This window comes from Spermophilus citellus, assembly GCF_964194105.1.
Source record: "Spermophilus citellus genome assembly, chromosome: 5".
Classification (NCBI taxonomy): domain Eukaryota; kingdom Metazoa; phylum Chordata; class Mammalia; order Rodentia; family Sciuridae; genus Spermophilus; species Spermophilus citellus.
The window spans coordinates 84,274,092-84,298,976 of record NC_138186.1 but is presented as its reverse complement, the minus strand read 5'-3'; the positions used below and the strand labels follow the sequence as shown (position 1 = coordinate 84,298,976).

The window sequence follows — 24,885 nt, the reverse complement described above, 5'->3', positions numbered from 1 at the left end:
ATTTGGTATGATTTTAGAACATGAAATGTGAGGATGTTCTGGTTTGGAAGGATTGCCATTAAGGCACACCTCCTTTGTTTATGTAATTATTATTTTTGGCAGTACTATGGCTCTATGTGTGCTTTACCACTTTTTCCTACATGCCCTACCAACCCTTAAGTTTGATTCAATTCCCAGCACCAAAAAAAAAAAAAAAAAAAAAAAAAAAGTTTGAGACAGTTTCAGGAAAGTTGCCCAGGCTTGAACTTGATCCTTCTGCTATAGTAGGAGATCCAAAATTACTTGGGTTTTGCCAGGTCAGAACTCAAAAAAACTATTCCCACACTAATACTGCCTTATAAATATGTGCATCAGGTCTCAATTATGACCAAAGAACTCTGCTTGTTCTGCGGGACACAATTTGTTCTGAATTAACATCAGCCCAGTCTTTCTGCAAAGAACATTGACAGCTTATGTCAGAATTTAAAGCACTGAAGGGGGCTGGGTTTGGTAGTGCTGAAGGAGGTTTTTAATGTTTGTTTTTTTTTCCTTTGTCCAGCCCTTTTTAATTTATTTAGAGGTGTTAAGTGCCTTGCTAATCTGCTGAGGCTGCCTTTGAACTCATGATCCTCCTGCCTCAGCCTCCCTAGTTGCTGGGATTAGAGGCGTGCACCACTGTTCCTGACTTGTTAACATCTTAATGTTTCAAACAAGATTTTAAGGGAGTATTACTACTTTCACTGTGGTAATTCTAAAATGTTTTGTCCCTTATTCTGATTATTTGCAGCTTGAAAAACTCAAGTTCCCCACAGTTCTAGAACATTACTAAAATCAAGTTTGCCATATGCCTATAATTCCAGTGGCTTGGAAGGCTGAGGCAGGAGGACTACAAATTCAAAACTAGCCTCAGCAATTTAGTGAGGCCCTAAAGCAACTTAGAGACCCTGTCTCAAAAATTTAAAAAAGGGGCTGCAGATGTAGCTCGGGGATCAAGTGCCCTTGGGTTTAATCCCTGGTTACTGATCCCCCTCCCCCCACTAAAAAAAAAATTCCCTGTCTCAATTTTTTTTTTTTTGGCTAGGAATGTAGCTCAGTACTAAATTACTCCTGGGTTCAATTCCTAGCACGTGTGCGCGCGACACACACACACACACACAGCTAAACTCACCTTAGGTTGTTTTTGAGTATTTGATACCTAAATTTTCCTTTTATATGACAAAAATTGTAAGTTGTCCACAGCATTTGTTGTAGGAAAGCATCTCGAAGATGATCAGTTGTCAAAATAGGAGGCTAAGTTTGTGGCATTGAGATTATAGAGGCAAAAACTTTTTCACAAGCACAAAAAATATCAATTTTGCACATTATCTGGGCACTGATTTTACCCAACAAAAGCAACTGACTGCTTAAATGGTGAAGAGTTTGTGATTTTTTCAATGATTTTCTGTATGGTACAATGCCGCTGATTACTGGTGATGAGTTCTGCTCCTCACATGTTGAAAGTATAACATTAGAGAATTAGAGAGGCATGCTGAGCCAAGCATATAAAGCAGTGTTGATTTAAAAAGGGGTAACATAGACTTCTCCCAGGAGGGAGAAGGGGGCCATAGCTGGTATCCTGGTATCCCAAGAAGCGAGGCTCTTCTGCCTTTTTATAGGTGTTAGGCTTCCTTTATTCTCCTGCTCTCTTCCCCTTATCTCTCTCCTTCCTGCATACATATGTGACTAGGCCCAGAAGATGCTTGGAGGGATGGCCAAAAGATGAGAAGCAGATGGAGGGGGGAAGGGCTGGATGGAGCAGCCCAGGACACATTTAATTAATAACTTTATAGGGGGCTGGGGATGTGGCTCAAGCGGTAGCTCGCTCACCTGGCATGCATGCGGCCCGGGTTCGATCCTCAGCACCACATACCAACAAAGATGTTGTGTCCGCCGAGAACTAAAAAAAATAAATATTAAAAAAAAAAATTCTCTCTCTCTCCCCTCTCTCTTTAAAAAAAAAAAAAAAAAAAAAGGGAGGAACAATTCCTGGGACAGGTTGACCTAGCAACAGGTTTGAGCAGGGGCAAGTTATCTAGATAAGGGTGAGGGAAGGCCTCTGAAGGAATTAACATTTCAATTTCTCCATTCTCTGGATCTGACTCTTGCCTATCTGCCTAATTCTGGTTTCAGTATGTAAAAATCCTAGAGAACATTACAAATATTTTGGTTTTAGTTTCATTAAAATTATTAGCTGGGTGTGGTGGCACTTGCTGATATGCAGGAGGATCAATTGAACCCAGGAGTTTAAGGCCAGCCTGAATGAGACTCAGTTTCAAAATAAAATTATTTACATTAGTAACCTTTTCTGCTGAACTGAGCACTGAGGTGATGCCAAAGCAAGCTTCTGGCCAGAGTTATAATTCTTGAAATGGGGAACTCTTCAGAACAAGGGTCATAACCAACAACCTGTGTGTCAAAAGATGACCTTCCAGATATTTTAGATTGGTAGTATTAGTTCCTTTGTCATCATGGAAAGCTGCAGAAATAAATCACTCTGAGAATTAAACTTGCATTCTGCAGTTATAACCAGTATCCTGATGGGAGTGAACAGCATGAGTTTCTATGATGGGTAGTAGAGAGGATGCTCTCATATCAGAGAAGAGGGAGGAATAACACCCCTCACCCAGCCTTTTATTTTCCTGAAGGTTTTCTTCTTCTTTATTTTTATAGAGGAGGAAAAGTTTGAGGGCTCACAGTTTCAGAGGTCTAAGTCCACAGAAGGCTGGCTCCATTCCTCAGGGCTTCAGGTGAAGCAGAACAACATGGCAGAAGAGTGGCAGAGGGAAGCAGTTCACATCATGATCAGAAAGCAGAGACTCCACTCATCAGATACAAATATATACCTAAAGCCACACCCCCATTCCCACCTCCTCAGGCAACACCCTATCATTTCAGTTACCACTCAGTTAATCCCTATCGGGGGATTAAATCACTGATTGGGTTAAGACTCTTACAACACAATAATTTCTCCTCTGAACCTTCTTCCATTGTCTCACGTGAACTTTTGGGGGACACCTCACATCCAAAACAAAACACCTTCGTTCTAAAAGTCTCATGCCAGTTTGAGATGTTCTCAGAAATAATTTCTTCCTGAAATATTTTATCTGTTTTTTTCATAACTCTGTTCCATTCCCTTTTTACTTCGAAAACCATGTGATCTTTTACCTATCATTGTTTAGGTGGCATCAAAGTTATTTCCATAATTTGCAAGTCTCTGGGAATTTCCATGAGACTTGCAAACTAGAATTGAAGTATAACTCAAATATATTGCTCTGAGTACCAATTTAGAAGTGGAAAATGATTTAACTTTAGGAAACTGCTACCTGACTACTGAATTGTTTGTTAACTTCTTATCAAATGGGAATCTCAGAGAAACAATATATATTTTATTGTTTCCTAAAAAGCAGTTGTGCTTTAACCCAATGTTTACCACTAGTTATAAGCAAGATGAAATGAATAGAAGGAAAACTGACATCTACTTTGGACTGTTTTTAGCACTTCATGGATAGTTAAGTGTTTAGAGTTCAGTTTGTGGTCTCTATGGGAGATATGACAACAAAGAATTTTAATGTTGTAGTAATTCTGTCCCTAAGTATGCAAAAGAATACTAAAAAATTTGAATAAGCAAGAGATTCAAATTTTCCCCAATTTTTATTAAGATAGTTCTATGTACTGAATTTCTTTTTTTATACTGGAAGTTGAATGCAAGGCCTTGCATGTAAGCTCTCTACCATGAGCTACATCCCCAGCCATTTTTCTTTTTAAAAATTTATTTATTTATTTGGGGGAGGGAACCAGGGATTGAACTCAGGGGCACTTGACCACTAAGCCATATTCCCAGCCCTATTTTGTATTTTATTTAGAGACAGGGTCTTAGCACCTCACTTCTGCAGAGGCTGGATTTGAACTCTCGATCCTCCTACATCAGTGTTCCGAGACTCTGAGATTACAGGCCTGTGCCTTTTTGAGATAAGAGCTTGCTAAATTGCCCAAGAAGGCCTTGAACTTGCCATATTTTTGCCTTAGTATCCTGAATAGCTGTAATATTACAGGCATGCATGCACCACTGTACCTGCCTAAAATTCATCCTTTAAAAATATGTAGTTCTACTGGGCATGGCAATATATGCCTATAATCCCAGTGCTTTGAAAGGGTAAGGCAGGAGGATCCCAAATTTAAAGGCAGCCTCAGCATTCCAGGGAGACCCTGTCTCAAAATATAAAAAGGGGTAAAGATGTGACTCTGGTTAAACATCCTTGGGTTCAATCCTTGGTACCAAAATAAATAAATTAATAAAATAATAAAAATATATAGTTCTGTAAATTCTCATAAATGAATACAGTTAACCACAAAATACAGAAATCATGTCACCACTACAAAATTCCTATATCCATTTGTAGTCAACCCCCCATTATCAGCTCTTTGTAACCACTGATATATTTTTTGTCCTTGTAATTGTTTTACAGGGATGTCCTAAAACTGGACATCTAAGTAATATAGGCTTTGAGACTGGCTTCTTTCATTTAGTAGGATACACTTAAGATTTATCCATTTTGCATATATCAGAAATCTGTTCCTTTTTAATGGATGTATGTCAGTTTGTGTGTCTGTTTTCAGCTGAGGGACATCTGGTTTTCTTTTGGTTTGGGACAATTATGAATAAAGCTGCTATAGGTTTATGTGTAACATACATTTTCATTTTACTTGCATGAATTCCTAGAAATGGGATTGCTGGGTTGTATGGCAAATGTTATTTATCTTTATAAAAACTGCCCAATTATTTTTCCAAAGTGGTTAAACCATTTAGTAGTTAAGAGATTAATGTGTATGTGTGGTACTAGGAATTGAATCCAGGGCCTCTCACATGCCAGGCAAGTGCTCTACCACTGAACTACATGCCCCCCATCCTCTTTTTTCCCTTTTCTTTCCTTCCCTTTCTTTCTTCCTTCCTTTTTCTTCCCCCTCCCTCCCTCCTTCCTGTTTCTTTCTTTTTTGACAGGTCTTGCTTAATTGCTCAGATTGGCCTTGAGTTCTACCATCCTTCAATCTCAGCCTCCTGAGTAGCTTGGATTACAGGTGTGTGTCACAGGGCAGGCCCCGCTAAGAGATTGTTTAAAGAAGAGGAAACAATAAAACTAAATGAGTGTTACACTAAAGTTCTATAGGACAGTGAAGCAATATTTTGTTTGAAAGTACTGTGCCTACTATGTTGCCAGACACCATTCTAGGCATAGAGGATAGAGCTGTGAATAAAGTCTACACAGTTCTTGCCCTGAGTTTCTAGTTGGTAGGGGAGATAGTCAATGAATACAAGTAGGTGGTTTGAACTTGTGATGATGCTATAAAGGAAAAGAGACTCTGAGGAAGAAGAGTAAAAGGGGCATAATTTAGATTGGCCAGAGAAGGTTATTTGTCAGGAATAGCTGAGACTTGGAGAAGTCAGTACTGAAGAATGTGAAAACACTGTACTATTATATATATATAGTACTGGGCACTGAATTGAGGGGTGCTTTACTTCTGAAGCCTCCAAGTGTATTCTTGGCAAGAGTTTTACCACTGAGCTACATCTCTAGCCCTTTTTATCTTTTTTTTTTTTAGGCAGGGCCTTGCTAAATTGCCCAGGCTGGTCTCAAACTTGTGATCCTCCTATCTCAGCCTCCTGAGCTGATGGTGTGCACCACAATGCCCAGTTGGTACTTTTACTATTTTTTTTTTTTTGGAGGAGGGGTACCAGGGATTGAACCCAGGGATGCTTAACAACTGAGCCACATCGCCAGCCCTTTTTAATATTTTATTCAGAGACAGGGCCTCGCTGAGTTGCTTTAGGGCCTTGCTAAATTGCTGAGGCTGGCTTTGAAATTGCAATCCTCTTGCATTAGCCTCCTGGGTGGCTGGGATTATAGGCATCCATCATCATGCCTAGTTATACTATTTTTTAAACACATCTCATCTTAGAATACATGAGGCATTCTCTGGCCTCATGACAAACAGAATCAGAAAATTTGATTAGAAGAAAACTAAAATGTTTTAATCTATTCAAATCAACCTTGAATATATTCACTGAAATCTTTTTTCTTAAATTTCTTCTTAGATGTTTATGTCATACATTGAAGGGCACATACATCTCATTTTATCCTCACAACCACCTTTGTTGGGGGCAGGTATACCCATGGTACAGGTGTCATACTGAAGCATGGAGAGGTTAAGCATGAGGAGTTACCTTCTCCTAAAACATCGCATCAATAAATGGATTTTTCCCCTTAACAGGTAATTTTGTATTCTGGTCACTTCCAATCATTTTACCTAGGCTATTTTCTTCAAATGACTTCATTTCCTTTTCCACAGTGTCACTAACTGATATCCTTAGATCTGTGTTAAATACTTTCAGTTCCTATAGCTGTTTCTTAATCTTAGGTCACATGGCTTCTAAATTCTTCCCTTGCTGTTTTCCTTTCCAGAGTTTATAGTTTCTAATGCATTTTCACCAATATAAACATATGTAGCTGTAGATGCAATAAAATATTTGTTTTTTCAGTGCTGGGGAATGAACACAGACCTCCTGCATGCTAGGCAAGTCCTCTACCACTGAATTACATCTCCAGCCAAAGACTTTTAAGTTTAAAAAAAATTGTTATAAAAAATTCTTGGGGGCTGGGATTGGGGCTCAGCGGTAGAGCACTTGCCTAGCACTTTCGAGGCCCTGAGCCACAATAGCCACAATCTGATCCTCAGCCAGCACCACATAAAAGTAAAATAAAGATATTGTGTCCAACTACATCTAAAAAATACATATTAAAAAAAATTCTTAGTTTGAGGAATACCTAGATGTAAAAGAAATCCCAATGTATTGGATTTTTCCCATGAGAGTATATGCTATTCAGATTAGTGTTTTTCAAACATTTGATTATGATGCACAATAACAATTATTACTGCAACCCAGTCACACAAACTATTTCATTGCAGTGTGTTTTCCAAATTGCAAATACTGCCAATTATAATATAAGATGCCATCGATTATAGAACACACCATTTATTTTTTTCAACTTCTTCTATATTTAACCCCTTAAAGTGAAACAAAACATTTAAAGCACATTGAACAAAATGTTAACTTAAAAAAAAATTATTGTGGGGAATACTGTGGATTTAACCCAGGGGTACTTAACCATATGAGCCACATCCCCAAACCCCCTTCCCACCCCCCCCCTTTTTTTTTGTTGCTGGGAATTGAACCCAGGGCATTGTACATCCGAGGCAAGCACTGTACCAACTGAGCTATATTCCTAGCCCCTCCTCAACCCCTTTTTAATTTTGTATTTTGAGAGAGGCTTTTACTAAATTGTTTAAGCCTTGCTACATTGTTGAGGCTGACCTCAAACCTGCATTCCTTTTGCCTCAACCTCCGAACCACTGGGATTACAGGTGTGCATCACTGTGCTCAGCAAATGTTAATATTTGTTTGTGTATGTTCATTATATTTCTTTATACTTTTTTTTGTGTTTAAAATATTTCATATTTTAAAAGTATTAGAGATTAAAAACAAAAAGTTCTGAATTCTCATGCTTGCTATGGAATGGGGTTGGGTGGTCATCTATTCTCTTTTTTTTTGGTGGCGGGGGAGGGGCAGTCTACCAGGGATGCTTAACCACAGAACACACCCCCAGCCTTTTTGTATTTTATTTAGAGACAGGGTCTCACTGAGTTGCTTAGCGCAATGCTGTTGCTGAGGCTGGCTTTGAACTTGTGATCCTTCTATCTCAGCCTCTGGAGCTGCTGGGATTACAGGTGGGCACCACCACATCAGGCATGGGCATCTATTCTCTAAGGTACTGTGATAGTTTTCCAGGGACTGTCATGAATATGTTATCTTTTTCAATAAAAAGATTCAGACCAGGCCAGGCAAATGATGTTATCAGGGACATCACCTTTATCTCAGCTAGGACACATCAAAATAGAGGAAAATTTGTAAATATAATTTGTGTTTGAATTACTAAATAAAAATGTCAGACAATAGTATTTACACCTGTGACAAAAAAATTTCATGATCTACTAATGAACAGTAGTCTGCAGTTTGGAAAATATTGATTTGGGTCAGTTAAAGTCAAATAAAGTCTGGAGTTGTGGCTCAGTGGCAGAGTGCTTGCCTAGTAAGTGTGAGGCACTGGGTTCAATTCTCAGCACCATGTATAAGTAAATAAAACAAAGGTCCCTCTACACATGAAAAAATATTTTTAAAAAATTTTAAAAAACTCAAATGAGATTCTAGGTCAAAATAACTGCACATTTTTCCTTTGGCATGGAACATAGGGTCTCAACACCTATTCAGGCATTCAAGCAGTCCCAAAGCTTACATTTGAAAAAAAAAAATTGGTGTTGCCCATAAACTGTCACAGCCTACCTTTTGTTGGAAGATGAAATGGCTTTCTTTTAGAAATAATTTTTTTTCTTTTCTTTTTTTGAAATGCGGATTAAACCTTGGGACACTTTACCATGAGCAATACTGTGGTCTTTTTTATTTTTCATGTTGAGACAGGGTTTCGCTAAATTGTTGAGAATGGCCTCAAACTTGCAATCCTCCTGTCTTAACTTCCTACATCACTGGAATTACAGTTGTGTGCCATCAAGCCTGATTTAGACTTGAATTTTTATAACAATGTGAATTTGACTTTCTGTACAACTGAAGCTCTAGTACATCAATCAATAACACAGATTATTTATATTCTAGGTTGTTGAGCCAGCACACACTGTTAAATTAATTGCAATCTAGTTTTTGCTTTTGGCATAAAGTACTTTTTGGCATAAATGGATATTTAAGGAAGTAAGCTAGTGATTCCTACAGTTGGCTGGACATCAGAATAATTTATACAGGGGCTGGGGATGTGGCTCAAGCGGTAGCGCGCTCGCCTGGCATGCGTGCGGTCTGGGTTCGATCCTCAGCACCACATACCAACAAAAGATGTTGTGTCCGCCGAGAACTAAAAAATAAATATTAAAAAAAAAAAGAATAATTTATACAGCTTGTTAAACATAGATTCCAAGTCTTTCCCAGGCCAGTTGAATCAGAATTGTTGGGATAAAGCTTGACCATCTACTTTTTTTTTGCAAACGATTGTGAATTCTGATGTGCAACCAGGATTGAGAATCATTGCTCAAGAGTCTGCCAACCATACATTCTATTATTATTATTATTTTAAGGACTGGGAATTGAACTCAGAGGCACTGAACCATTAAGCCACATCCCCAGCCCTATTTTGTATTTTATTTATTATTTTTTTTTAATATTTATTTTTTTCAGTTTTCGGTGGACACAACATCTTTGTTTTTGTGTGATGCTGAGGATCTAACCCGGCCGCACGCATGCCAGGCGAGCGTGCTACTGCTTGAGCCACATCTCCAGCCCCTTGTATTTTATTTAGAGACAGATAGGATCTCACTGAATTGCTTAGCACCCCACTTTTGCTGAGGCTGGCCTTTTGAACTTGTGATCCTCCTGCCTCAGCTTCTAGAGCCACTGGGATTATAGGAATGTGCCATTGTGCCAAGGCCCTTTTATTTTTGAAACAGGGTCTTGCTAAATTGCCTGGTGGTCCTGGAACTTTAAATCCTCTTGCCTCTGCCCCCTGGGTAGCTGCGATTTCAGGTGTGTTCCACCACGTCTAACTGGCAGGAGCTACTTAATTACTAAGGAAGGTACAGTTCATGTGATAAATTTCTTAGATTTCAGTAATTAGAAACAATTTTTACCCAGTTCCCTTGAAATAGAGGGAACTATATTACTGCCAGGAAGTTCAGAGCTGTTAATATATAAGTGTAATTTGCCTTTTCCTAAGCTGATGTTTACTCTTGAACTGTTCTGATTTACTTCAAAATGTCTTAATTATGTTCTAAGAAAAAAGAAAGGGATAAATTACCAATAAATAAATGAAACAGGTTCAGTGGCATTAAATATATTCAATTTGTAGAAATATCAGTATCAACAATCTCCAGAACTATTCAATTTGTAAAATTGACACCGTATCCATTAAACATTAATTCCCCATTTCCTTTTCCCAAAGACCCTAGCAACTACCATTGTATTTTGTCTCTATGAACTCAACTACTCCAGGTAACTCATATAAGTGAAATCTAACTGTATGTGGGGATGAACCCCTATAATGTCAATGTCTTGATAGACTGAGGCAAGAGGATCCCTCAAAGCCAGCCTCAGCAAATTAGTGAGACCCTGTCCCAAAAATGAAAAATAAAAAAGGATAGGGATGTATGTCACTGGTTTATGCACCCCTGGATCCAATCCCTAGTACCAATTTTTTTTTTTTTTCCTGCTCCTGTTGAAATGAACTCCAGTACCAGGCTTTTCCAACTAGCAGGCAGCATGCATGGCCTGTGGTAAATACAGGAAATCACAAGTGTGACCAACTTTTGTTGGAAGCTGACTATTGTCAATAATGGGGGATTTTTATGAAGTAAATGGATTGACTAAAATTATGTTAGCTTATTTATTTATTTATTTATTTTTGTTTAAAGAATTTTTAATATTTATTTTTTAGTTTTCGGCGGACACAACATCTTTGTTGGTATGTGGTGCTGAGGATCGAACCCGGGCCGCACGCGTGCCAGGCAAGCTCGCTACAGCTTGAGCCACATCCCCCGCCCCAATAAATATTTTTTTAAAAAAATAATAATAGGGCTGGGGATGTGGCTCAAGCGGTAGCGCGCTTGCCTGGCATGCGTGCGGCCCGGGTTCGATCCTCAGCACCACATACCAACAAAGATGTTGTGTCCGCCGATACTAAAAAAAAAAAATAAATATTAAAAAAAAAATTCTCTCTCTCTCTCTCTCTCCCTCTCTCTCTCTCCTCTCTCACTCTCTTTAAAAAAAAAATAATAATAAAAAATAAAGCAAATGGCATAACCAATAACCTAAAACAAACATTTTCCATCAAATATTTTTTCAGTGAGTTAATATTGTAATGGATGTCACTACAACCCTGAAGTTCCTTTATACCTGTAGTGTCACTAGGCCCGGATTATGGCTGTCAAAGAGTTCCCAAAGCTGTTATTATATTGTTTAATTTTGCGCCACTCCCCATGGTACTGGGGATTAGACCTAGGGCCTCTCACATGCTCTACCACTGAGTTACACCCCCAGCCTTTATATTCCATTTAATAGGCATCTGTTCACTACTTTTACACCTATATTTAACTTCTTAGAAAAGTTTAAAACAGTGATTTTACTTCTGAGCTAAACAGGCAGCACAAGATATTTTTAGTGTATATATACACACAATATGGTATTGAATTAATATTGTCTCAGTAATTATAATTTTGCCCCAAAGTAGCTATAATGACTAAAATAAAACTTATAACCTTTTGAAATTATTAATCAAGGATCAAAAAGAATTCACCATTTGTAAATGATGGAGGATTGCAAATACTTTTTAATGGTTACTGATTTGCTTTGAACTTGTGATCCTCTTGCCTCAGCCTCCAAAGCCACTGGGATTACGGGTGTGTGCCACTGTGCCTAGCTAGTCTTCCTTAGCCAGGTTATCAAATAAGTTTCCACACTGTGGATGATAGGAACCAATGATGATTTCTAATCTTTCTACTTTATAGGTTTTTCATCAATGCTCAAAAACTATTACTGATGAAAATTTCCTGAAGAAATACATAAATCTTAGAAATTAACTGATTCTGGATTTTTTTTTTTTTTTTTGAGGGGGGGCGCAGTACTGGGGATTGAACTCAGGTGCACTCCACCACCAAGCCACATCCCCAGTCCTATTTTGTATTTTATTTAGAGACAGGGTCTCACTGAGTTGCTTAGTGCCTTGCTTGTACTGAGGCTGGCTTTGAACTCACAATCCTCCCATCTCAGCCTCTTGAGCCACTGGGAATATAGGTGTGCATCACCATACAAGTTTGAATATTTTATGTAGTCTCATTTTTAGCTCTAACAAATAGAGGCCTTTATTATTGCTTCCTAACCTAGTATAATTAGGCAAAAGTTTGCTAACTTTCAAAACAAGTTAAAAATAAACCTTTCATTTGGATACTTCACAGTTAAAGTCCTTATGAGCAGACAGATCTGCAAGTTGAAGTTTCTGATGCATAATTTTGTATAGTTATATGAGTAGGCTGACTGTATTATAGCTCCTGAGAGAGTGTAAACTGTTGTTGACCATTTTTCTTTTAGAAACAACAACAAAAACACAATTATAATCTCTGTCCTCTTCATAAATTAATGACAAACCCATAAAAACCTACTAAGGCTATTTTCATGGGTGTTAAAATCATTCTTATTTACTACTTATGATCTTGTATAGTTAAATTATTTACATACTCTTTAAAAGTCTTCTATGAATCGAAAGCTATAACTCTGTTTCTTGAAGTTTGTCTGTATCATGTAAGTATTCATCTGTTTGAGGCAGTTTATTCATAGCTCCCTGTCTTTGCTGAGTGGTCTTCACAAATCTGAGCAGATTGATGATAGCAGCAGGTGTCACTCCAGGTATGCGACTAGCAGCCCCAATCTAGGAAAGAAAACAAGAGAACTATAAGTTAATTATATCAAATCAAATTATCTTCCTCCTAACAGCCTTAAAGTGTAGTCTATAAAAAATTTAGGGATTGAAATGGGGTCTGGCTATGTTAAAACTCCTGGGCTGAAGTAATCCTCATACATGCCAGGCAAGCACCCTACTACTGTGTTATATCCCCAGTCCTTTTTATTTTTCATTTTTGGGATAGGGTCTCGATAATTTGCTGAGATTGGCTTTGAACTTGGGATTGTCCTGCCTCAGCATACCAAGACACTGGGATTACAGTTGTGTGCCACCATATTAGACTACAACCCTTTTTTATTATTTTACTTTGAGGCAGGGTCTTTGTTGCTCAGGATGGCCTTGAACTTGTGATCCTCTCGCCTTGGCCTCCTGAATAGTTGGGATTACATGCATATATAACTATACCTGGTAATAATCATTATCTTAATATAACTGCAAAATAACCTTGTAAAGTTAAGAAATGTGATTATTATTTGTTTTCACCTCAGAGAAGTTAAAATGATTTGTACAAGTTCACAAACTAACATGTTAGATTATCTACTTTTTCTATTCATTAAATTAAGAAAAATCTCAATAGAGTTCCTTTCTTCAAATACAGGTCCATAGTTCCTTAACTGAAATGCTGGAGGCCATAGGTTTTGGTACTAAAATGTAATATTATATATAAGGTAATATCCTCAATGGTGAATGTAGGTAACACCCTACAATTTTAGTCCCATTAATACTTTGGTAGTGTTTTTTTTTAGTTCTTCTTTTGCAGTACTGGGGATTGAATCTGTGGCCTTGCACAAGCTAGGCTAACACTACAAATGTAGCCCTTTTTATTTTATTTTGAGACAAGATCTCATTAAGATCAACAGTATATTTTTATAGACAAATGTATGACTATTCATTCTAAGTGGTGAAAAGACCAAGTAGCTTCATCTCACTTATTAAATAAGTGTGGAGCAAAATGTTTTGTTTTGTTTTGTTTTTGTACCGGAGATGAAACCCAGGGCTTCAAGTATTCCAGGCAAGTGCTCTATTATTAAGGTACACTCTGCACCTGTGGCAAACTTTTGTCAGAGCTTTTTGTATTCTGGAACTGAGACTAAGGAGCTGTAAACTCCTATGGTAAGTGCTGCCCGGTTGAACTTTCTGTGATGATGGAACTCTTTTGCAACATTTGCAGTGTAGTAATGAACTGTGCAATATGGTACAAATTAATGACATGGTTCCTGGGCTCTTGAAATGTGGCTCATAAGACTGAAGAGTTAAATTTTAAATTTAATTAAATTAACATAAATGGCCACATTTGGCTAGCGACTATCATGCTGGACACTGTAACCTATGAATACCCATAACCTAAAAATCAATGAGAAGGGAGAGTTCTAGAATTTAAAGCCCATTTATCAAGTTTCCATGAAGTCTATTGCTAAGAATACCATATTATATTGATGAAATCACTCCTCCCAGTAAAAAATAGCCCCACCCCATTTGTTTATATACATCATAGTTCAGTAAAGAGCCTTTTTATTTTGTGAACCATTATGAAAAAATATTCTGCCCAGAAAACTATGACATGCTATCAATTTTTTAAGACATAACCTAAGCTAGAGATGATAATATGTGAAAAAAAGGGGCATCTCAGATGTCTTTAAACATTTATTAGAATCCTTATACCATAACAAAGTAGCTTTTTAATTTTATTTTATTTTTAAACTTTGCTTCTGTTCTCTATTTTACACACACACACACACCCCCACCCCAGTAAAGCTGAAGCACAGGGCAGGGAAACGGCTGACTCCCCTTTCTCCTATTTGCTTCTAAGGCAACACTATGGAACTCCAAGGGAGGGATCAAGTAGTAATTTGAGAACCACTAAAACGTATTACATTTTAACATAGTAGTTTCCTTTAAGACATGCACACGCGTGCGCGCGCGCGCACACACACACACTTACACATATTTTAAAAAGATTAAAATACTAGCTCTTTATAACTTTTTCCTGTTCCACTGCTTGCTTTCTTACCGTCTGTGGGCGACTGAAATGTAGTTTCTCTCGAACTTCATGGGACAAAGACACATCCCTGAGAGTCAAATAGTCTAGGTCTTCTGGCAGCTGGAGAGCTTCTTCTTGTTGAACTTCCTTTATTTCTTGTAGCTGATGGTTCAATACTGATTCATAAGTGGCTGGGGAACAAAATTAGAATTATATTTAAAAAAAAAAAGAATTATGTTATGTACTCAGATTATACTAATAACCTACATTTATATAGCCTTTTACCTTTTGTAAAGAGCTTTTGCAGTATCATCTCATTCAATACATCACAACACTGAGAGAGAGGTGGAGCAGATGAAGAAACTGAGGCTAAGATAAAGGGAGCATCTTGTGTGCTAACAACAAAATTCTGTCTAACAGTTTAATGGATATCTTTTTATTTCAAATATGGAAAAAAATGTATTTTTATTTTTTTAGATAGATCTTTATTTTTTCATTCATTTATTTATATGCAGTGCTGAGAACTGAATCTAGTGCCTCATACATGTTAGTCAAGTGCTATCCAACTGAGCCACAACTCCAGCCCTCAAAGATGGAAAATTAAGTTAAGAAATAATTTATGCCAGTAGTGGTGGCACATGCCTGTAATCACAGTGACCAGGAAAGCTGACGCAGCACGATCACTGTTTGAAGCCAGCCTCAGCAACTTAGCAAAGCCCTAAGGAACCCTACAAGACCCTGACCCAATATAAAAATAAAAAGGGCTGGAGATGTAACTCAGTGGCAAAGTAGCCCTAGGTTCAATCCAGTACAAAAAAAGAAAGAAAAAAAAATGCTTTTCCTGTCAGTGCAAATCTTGGTTGAAGCATTTACCTCAATAGGCTATGGGTTCAAATTTTAAGTCCTAATGGTAAGATATTTTTCTACAATGGTTCTCTGAATGACCTCCATATAAAACTATAATAGATTAATTATATTTTCTTGCAATACTGAAGGGATTGAATTCAGAGTATAGCACCTGCTAGGGAAGTGCTTTATCACTGAGCTGCATCCCCAGCCTTTTAATTTTATTTTGAGACAAAGTTTCCCTAAGTTGCCCAGGCTAGCTTCAAACTTGTAAACCTCCTGAGTCAACCTCCTAAGTACCTGGGATTATGAGCCAGGTATATGCCACCATGACTGCCTCCAAAACTATAATTTTTAAAGTAGAGCTTCTTAGTTGACAACACTTAACTTATTTAGCAGAACTGGAGACTGAACCTAGGGCCATGTATACTGTGCTATATTCCTGTACTTTTTATTAAATTTTTTTTTTTTTTTGGGTACTGGGGATTGAACCCAGAGGTGCTTAGCAGTGAGTTACATCCCCAGTCCTTTTTATTTCTTTTTTTTAATATATATTTTTAATTTTTTAATATTTATTTTTCAGTTTTCGGCGGACACAACATCTTTGTATGTGGTGCTGAGGATCGAACCTGGGCCGCACGCATGCCAGGTGAGCGAGCTACCGCTTGAGCCACATCCCCAGCCCAGTCCTTTTTATTTCTAATTTTGAGACAGAATCTCAGTAAGTTGCTAAGGGCCTCTTTAAGCTGCTGAGGCTGGCCTCAAACTTGTGATCCTTCTGTCTTAGCTTGCCAAGTCATTGGGATTACAGGAATGTACCTCAGTGTCCATCCAACATTACTTCTTGTCCATTAATATGTTATTACTTGTATTGGGTCATTTGGAAAAATGATTCTAGAATTTGATGTAAATACCACACCATCATACATCATCCAGCTTTTCCTACCCTTCTTCCCATATCATCCTGTTACGTACCTTTTCTTTTTTCTTTTTCTGTACTTTTAAATTACATAATTTTCCAGGAAAAATCTATCAAAATGCAGAAGCAAATTCTCTGTATTTTTATGTTAAAAAACTTTAAAAAGAAATCCAAAGACATTGTGTCTTTCATGGTCAACAAATTAAACAAAAAAATAGGACAGCATATCATTTGTTACAATATATAGGGGCAGACTCTGAATTTCTTTTCCTGATAAAGTTTTTTTTTTTTGTCTGTTTGTTTTGTTCTGGTACTGGGGATTTAACTTGGGGGTGCTTTATCATTGAACTACATTCCTGGCCCTTTTAATTTTCTTTTTCTTAATTTGTGGCAGAGTCTTGATAAATTGGTCAAAGCCTCACTAAGTTGCTGAGGATGGCCTTGAACATATAATCCGCCTGCTTCAGCCTAAGTCACTGGGATTACACATGTATGCTACCACGTCCAGCCTTGTTTTGTTTTGGGTACCAGGGACTGAATTTAGGGGCATTAGACCACTGAGCCACACTCCAGCCCTATTGTATATTTTATTTAGAGACAGGGCCTCAGTGAGTTGCTTGGCACCTTAGTTTTGTTGAGGCTGGCTTTGAACTCATGATCCTCCTGTGTCAGCTTCCCGAGCCACTGGGATTACAGGTATACACCACTGTACCTGGCAATAGCTCTTAATTGATCTGTTGTTCATTCATAATTTGCACAAATGGAAGAGTATATAGATATCTTAAGTAACAAATTATTTTCTACCTTCTATTTTCAGTCTTTCAGCCAGTTCTCTACATTGAGTATACTTCTTCAAGGATTCTGGAACAGCCTTGGCTAGTAATTCCATGTCAACTTCCTCATATTTTAGAACATCTAGAGCTCTGCAAATATACAAAAAGATCATTAACATAAGAATCTATTATAAGAACAAGATTCCTTGGAATAATACCAAATCTCAGAATAACCAAAAAATACCTTAATTCTTTCTATGTACATTGAGCAAACGCAGCACTATCTGTAGAACAATATAACTTCAGTAGGATTTACTATTTGATTCGCCTTAAATCCTTATCATGAGAATTAAGATGTTGATAAGAGTAGCATGGTTATAATTCATTTGTCCTTCCTTTTGTGTAATAACAGAATATCTTCTAATAACAAGGGTTTCAAGAATTCTAAAGAATAAGGAAAGTGCTTCACATCTAAGCTATGCTTTACATCTAAGCTATGCTAAGTCCTAGTATCCTGTGAGTTATCTTTTTGCATGCTGGGAAGCACAAAGGAAATCTCCTGCCTTTTCTTTGTGTGGTGCTGGGTATCGAACCCAGGGCCTTATGCATGCGAGGCAAGCACTCTACCAACTGAGCTTCACCCCCAATCATGCCCCCCACTTTTTTTGGGTACTGGGGATCAAACTTAGGGGCACTTGACCATAGAGCCACCTCCCCAGCCCTATTTTGTATTTAGAGACAGGGTCTGACTGAGTTGCTTAGCGCCTCGCCATTGCTGAGGCTGGCTTTGAAGATTGTCCTTTATCAGCTTCTCTATCTGCAGGGATTACAGGCATGCACCACAGAGCCCAGTTCCTGCTTCTTGACAAAACTCCTTAAGGAAGAACAAGAAGACACTATATGTTTAAATCTCTGCAAAACAAACGGACAAAAATGATATAAGAGTTTAAAAAGTATCCTTCTAATCTGATATTTTCTTCTAATTAGTTTACACACATGACCAAAACAATATGCCTAAACACTAATGCTACAGGTAGATCAGGTGAGATTTCCATTAACTTGATTTACTAGCACTTGCTGATATCAAATTAGTGAGAGAAATTTCAGGTGCATTTAGTCTTGAGAAATACTGATGCTTCTCTGGTCAGTTTAATCACCTTTATACTGATCTTGGGCCTTCCCTTTTGGCATCACCCACCTTTAACCCTAATTTGACTCCAGATACTACCCCAAGGTGGAGCTAACTAGATCACTTCTTGCTCTATTATTTTCTTATTTCATTTACATGTGGCTTTTTTTTGGTTATAATTTGATTAAAAAGTTAAGGCCAATGGCATTTTTTTTTACAAAAATGGAACTTTTCTTTTTTCTTTTTTGGTATCAGGGATTGAACCCAGGGGTACTTAACCACTGAGCCACATTCCTAGCCCCCCCCCCCTTTTTTTTAAGAGAGATGTCTTGCTAAGTTATTTAGGGCCTTGCTAAGTTGCTAAGACTGAGTCTGAACTTGTGATTCTCCTGCCTCAGCCTCCCGAGCTGCTGGTATAACACGTGCATGCCACTGTGCCTAGCAGAAAAAGAACTTTCAAGTTAAAATTTATATGGAATCTCAAGGGCCCACATAATCAAAATAATTTTGAAAAAAGAACATGGTTGAAGGACTCATACTTTCTAATGTCAAAACATATTATAAAGGGACAGTAATCAAAACATTGTGGTACTGGTGCCAGGCATGGTGGAAACCACGTATAATCCTAGCAACTTGGGAAGCGGAGGCCGGAGAACTGCAAGTTCAAAACACCTTGAGCAATTTAGTGAGACTCTTACCAACTTTATGATATCCTGACTCAAAAAAGAAAAATAAAGTTCTGGAAACCTGTTGCACAACAATGTGAATATAGTTAACACTATTGTTCTGCACACTTAAAATGGTTAAAATCATAAATTTGCAGGGCACAATGGCACATTCCTGTAATCCCAGCAGGCTGAGGCAGGAGGATCAAAGTTCAAAGCTAGCCTTAGCAACTAAGTGAGGCCCTACGCAGCTGGTGAGACCCTGTCTCAAAAAAAGGGTTGGGCATGTGGTTCAGTGATAAGGCACCTTTGGGTTCAATCCCTGGTACCACAAAAAAAAAAAAAAAGGTATATTTTGTTTTTTGCCAAAATAGAATAAAATAAAATAAAAGGTTGACTAAAAGTGGTACATAATAAGTTCAACGTTTGCCAAGACTTTCGTTCTATTTGGTTGAGCCCTGACAATTACCCTTGGCTTACCTCATTCCTATGGTCTCAAGATTGCAGAATATCCTAATTTTGTTTGGTTCTCCACAGGCTTCACTGACCTGTATAGTTCCCATGAATTTACTGCCTTAATTCATTTTATATCTGTTTACCAATTTTGGTATTTTTATCTCTTTGAAAAAACTATTATTTGATAAATTTTGTCCACCCATAAACAATTAAATTAATTACCAAGTCAACAGAATGTCAATTCTGCCCTCCCAAGTCTTCCTAGGCCTTCTAGCCAACCATACGTATAGACAAATCTATTAGCACAATCATGTATTATTACCCTTTGCAAATACTTGATTCCTCATCTGTTTCTCAATTGGGTCTACTCTAAGACGGTCTCAGAATTCTCTCACCACAGTAAATGGTCAGTTTTGTCGTACTCTAGTAGAAGAAACAAGTCAACTCATTGCAGAGGCCTTATCAGATAAACTATAAACAAACCAACCATATAACTGAAAGCAGAAACGGTTGTCTTTTCAGAAATTATAGAACACAGGGCTGGGGTTGTGGCTCAGTGGTAGAGCACTTGCCTAGCATATGTGAGGAATTGGGTTAGATTCTCAGCACCACATATAAATAAATAAATAAATAAATAAAGGTCCATCAATAACTAATAAAAAATTAAAAACAGAAATTTGGAGCACTCTTCCTAATGAGTAACCAAAAAAAAAAAAAAGTTATCTTGGAATCTATGCAGGATGAAGCCCAAAAGCAACATCTGCAATATCCTTGACAAATCTTTCATTTATTTATTTATTTAAAAAATCTTTTTAGTTGTAGATGGACATATGGACATAATGCCTTTATTTTGTTTATTTATTTTTATGTGGTGCTGAGGATTGAACCCAGTGCCTCACACATGCTAGGCAAGTGCTCTACCACTGAGCCACAATTCCAGCCCCAATAAATCTTTTTAAAAATAACACATTTACAAGATTTTAAACTAATCTCAATCCCAAACTTCAAGACCTGCTTTGAATCATGTCTAAGCCTCAGATTCCAGAACTCTGGTACAGAAAGGATAAGTCAGCACACTGCAGAAGAATCTGAGAGAATTTTTGAGCTGCCTAACATAACGTACCTACAGTGCCAACAAAAAATGTGTATGTACATTTATGTACTTTTTCTGTTAAAAGGACTATTTGGAATCTGGTTCAGTTTTTCTGTATTTAGCACAGAGTCTGACACATGTAGTAAATAAAAAAAATGCATTTTGAATAAATTTTCTTTTTTTTTTCAGTTTTATCTAAATATTGAGAAAGTGTGTCCATTTGGGGAGGCTGAATCCTAAACTATAAATATTCCCCTGAAATCAAATATGTGAAATGTATCCTTCTGAAGGGAAAGATACCTGAGTTAAAAAAAGAAATCAACCCACTTCAATCTAATGTATGAAATATGATATGTCAAGAGCTTTGTAATGTTGTGAACAACCAATAAAAAATTAAAAAAAAAAAAAATCATTGGTTGAACTACTTAAAAAAAAATCACTTAAACAAAATGGCTACTCACATTTTTAGTTTGTTAAACATACAAAGCTGATAGTTTCCTTTTGCATTTTTATTAATTAATTAGCATTTTAGACTGTGTTGAAAATGATCTCTTTCCCATTCAGTATTCTTCAATTCACACTAATCACATTCAATCTAGGTTCCAATTATAAAATACTGAAATAGAGCAATAATTGATTTTAAAAAACGAAGTATGGTGTTAAAAATTCTTTGTCCAACTTTTCAAATAACTTAAAAAACTTAAAATTTAAACAAAAGAGAAATAGCTGAATACATTGTAAACTGCTCACACTATTACCATTTTCCAGAGCTACTAGCTAGTTCTATGGTTTAGATATGGTTTCAGTGTGTCCTCCAAAAATTCCTGTGCTGGAAGTTTGGTCCCTAGTGTTGCAGTGCTGTAGTGGTAAACCTTTTTAAGAAGAGGAACTGAAGGGGAGGTAAAGAGGTCACTGGGAGTGTTGTCCTCAGAAGAGATTAATGCTGGTCTCATAAAACTCGTTCTCATAAGAGAGAGTTGTTAAGAATAAAGGTGGGTCCTGAAGCTCTGGCTTTCAGCTTTAATGTGTGATCTTAGCACATCCAATCATCAATGTGAAACCATATACTTCCATGACACCCTCACCATAGGCCAGAAAGATAGGGCTGCCCAATCTTTCAGCTTTCAATATGGTGAAATAGATAAATCTCTTTTCTTATATAAAATATCCTACATGAGGTATTTTATTATTGTACTAAAAACTGACTAATATAGTTGGTAAGCAAATATATTACCTGCTATAGCCTGAATGTTGATGTCTCCCACAAAATTTATACTTTGGAACCTAATATGATATAGTATCACCAATGTGATATTATTAAGAGCAGAGTCAGCCCTGATGAATGGGATCAGTGCCCTTACAAAAGAGGCATTAGGGAGCTTGTTTGTCCTTCTGCCACATGAGGATGCAGCAGAAAGGTGTCATTTTATTTTCTCTTTCCACATATTTTATTGGTGCATTATAGTTGTACATAATGATGGAGTCTGCTGTTATATATTTGTATATACACACAATATAACAATATAATTTGGCCAATATCATTCCTTAGCACTTTCTCCCTCCCTTCCTGCCCCCAACCCCTTGGTCGCTTTCCTCTAGGGATCTCCCTTTGATTCTCATAAGATCCCTGCCCCCCACCTTTCATTTCTTTTTTCCTCTCTAGAGAAGATATCATTTTAGAAATAAGGAGCAAACCCTCACCAATATCAAATCTGATACCAGATACTGGAGTTACCAGCCTTTAGAACTGTGAACAATAAATTTGTTATTTATAAGTTATTCAAAGATTTTTCTTTCTTTTTTTCCTGCAGTTCTAGGGCTCAAACCCAGGGCCTCATGCACACTAGATAAGAGCTCTACCACTGAGCTATACTCCTAAGTTTTCATTTTTTAATTAATTAATTAGTTAATTATGGTGCCAGGGATTGAACCCAGGGGTGATTAACCACTGAACCATATCCCCAGCCCCTCCTACATTTTATTTTGACAGGGTCTCACTGAGTTATTTATGGCCTCACTAAATTGCTGAGGCTGGCTTTGAACTTGCAATCCTCCTGCCTCAACCTCCCAAGCCACTGGGATTACAGTCCTACACCACTGCACCAGCAAGATCTAATTTTTACAAAATCTGCTTAATATCTTATAATAGTGGAGCTAGTGCTCTGGGAAATTCCCATAAAAATGAAAGCTTGGGAACATAAGTTGGAAAAAATAAAACACCCTGATGAAATGAAAACTAAACAACAACCTATTTGTAAATAAGGAAAGAACTGGAAAGATTAGAGGTGATATAGAGCTGTGTTAAAATGGTATACCTTAAAGTTCACAAAAACTATCACAAGCAAACTAGGGGTTGAAAAGAGAAAAAATATACTGGAAACACAGATATAAGATAAATGCCGGGCTGGGATTGTGGCTCAGTGGTAGAGCACTTGTCTAGCATGTGTGAGGCACTGAGTTTGATTCTCAGCACCACATTAAATAAATAAATAAATAAAATTTTATTGTGTCCAACTACAATTAAAAAGATATAAAAAAAGATCAATGCCATTATGATTCTATAATGTGCTTCTAAGTTAAAAAGACTGTTGATTTGTGGCCCTTTGGCATCTTTTCCCACGGTAATTATACTTTTTTTTTTCTCCCAAATGGGAAAAAAACCAATGATGAGATATACAGAGTATATATTATGTAAGGTCCTTAGGAATATATCTCTGAAACAAAAATGCTCAACACATGACCTTTAGACTCAGAGTCTATATAACTAGAAATACTGCAAGGGTCTTTTCACATCCAAATAATTTATAACACTCTAATGTGTTTTATTTTTTAATTTAGAAATTTTCTTTAGTGGTGCTGGGGGATTGAATCCAGGCCCTTGTGCATGCAAGGCAAGCACTCTACCCACTGAAATATATACCCCAGTCCCCTCTTATTTGTTTTATTAAAGTGGTTTTCTTGCTATAGCTCATGGATAATGTAGGGCCACTTCAATTGCTCCAAGCCTAGAGAATAAAGTAAGTAATCATAATTTTTTCTTTGGTCCTCTAAATCTTAGGAAAATCAAAAGAATTCAATAGGGGCCACAGAGAAATTATATACAAAACAGAAGAAATAATTTAGAAACTCATATATAAACACACACATATATATATACACACACACATATTTATTTTTTGGTGCTGGGAATAGAATCCAGATCCTTAGACATGCTAAGCATGTGCTCTAGTACCAAGCGACCCCTTTAGCCATATGTATTTTTAATACTGACTAAATAGATGTTATATCTAAGGATTTTGAAAAAAAGTCACCAGCAAACTATATTCACTTAAAATGTACAAGTAGGATACCTGTAGGTAATGTCTCTCTAAAATAATGACATTTTTCTGTAAAAAGTGGTGAGAGAGGTCTATATTAAAATGCATACCTGGGGGCTGGGCATATAGCTCAGTTGGCAGAGTGCTTCCATGCATGCACAAGGCCCTAGGTTCAATCCCCAGTACCACAAAAGAAAAAAAGAAAAAAAAAGCATACCTGATGGGCAGACTTTTTACAATACTTATAGAAGCCTGTGGGATTAACTTTTTCCATTTGGAGCTTGAAAACTCAATGGATTTCAACACAGAAATGCCTTCTTTTAAAGATGACTTCATCCAGGAAGCTCTTTCATATCGTTGTTGGGACACACAGCCAGCTTCCTTATATCCTAGGGAGAAAGAGAGACTATAATGAGAGAGGTTTTAAAAAACAGTAAACTAGATTACAGTACTTAGTGAAGAGTTACCTCGAAATGTAAGCCGACTGTCAGCATTATCAGGGCGCAGTGACAAACGGAACTCCACTCGGCTGGTAAACATGCGGTACGGTTCGCAAGTGCCCAGTGTGGTAAGGTCATCAATCAGAACTCCTATGTAGCCTTCTGTTCGGCTAATAATAAAGGGTGGTTTGCGACTGACTCGAAGACTGGCGTTGATTCCAGCTATCACACCCTACAAGAGGACTGAAATGTTTAAAAGGCCATTATGAACTGAATGAAGAGCTATCCTATTCAAAACACTACTTGGAAAGAGTAGTATGGGACAGGAAGAAAGCAGGCCCCTAAAGGATATATTAGAGGTACAAAATGTGATCCACATTTAGGAACAGAATATGTATAATGTACCATTTTAGAATGCTATGGTTATTGTTTTCAGAAATATCTAATACTTAATTATTTTTTTGATCCTGGGGATTGAACCCAGCGCCCTGTGCATACGAGGCAAGCACTCCATCAGCTGAGCTATATCCCCAACCCAGAAGTGCCTAATATTTCTGAAAAGCCTGGGGTGGGGGAGGGGCTACTCTTTTTTTTTAAACTCACCTGTGAGAACTTTTTAGCCTTTCTCACTTAAAAGTAACAATTTTCCACTAATAAGGAATAATAACAATTTTCAATAAAGTTA

The 24,885-nt window shown here is 37.3% G+C and overlaps 1 protein-coding gene across 2 annotated transcripts in view; it reads right to left on the bottom strand.

Annotated features, from left to right (window-relative positions):
* Positions 1–10,890: 10,890 nt before the first annotated feature.
* MTO1 (mitochondrial tRNA translation optimization 1) overlaps positions 10,891–24,885 on the bottom strand; it is a 29,030-nt gene continuing 15,035 nt past the window's right edge. The window contains exons 8-13 of one of the 2 annotated variants that reach the window (XM_081296700.1): positions 24,228–24,432; positions 23,978–24,149; positions 17,132–17,250; positions 14,593–14,753; positions 12,359–12,548; positions 10,891–11,582 (exon numbers count right to left, since the gene is read on the bottom strand). In XM_081296700.1, the coding sequence (XP_081152826.1) occupies positions 12,387–12,548; positions 14,593–14,753; positions 17,132–17,250; positions 23,978–24,149; positions 24,228–24,432 (819 nt within the window). In that variant the 3' untranslated portion in view covers positions 10,891–11,582; positions 12,359–12,386. Of the gene's footprint in view, positions 11,583–11,607; positions 12,549–14,592; positions 14,754–17,131; positions 17,251–23,977; positions 24,150–24,227; positions 24,433–24,885 lie in introns of those variants that run through there. The other variant, XM_081296699.1, reaches the window with a different exon arrangement.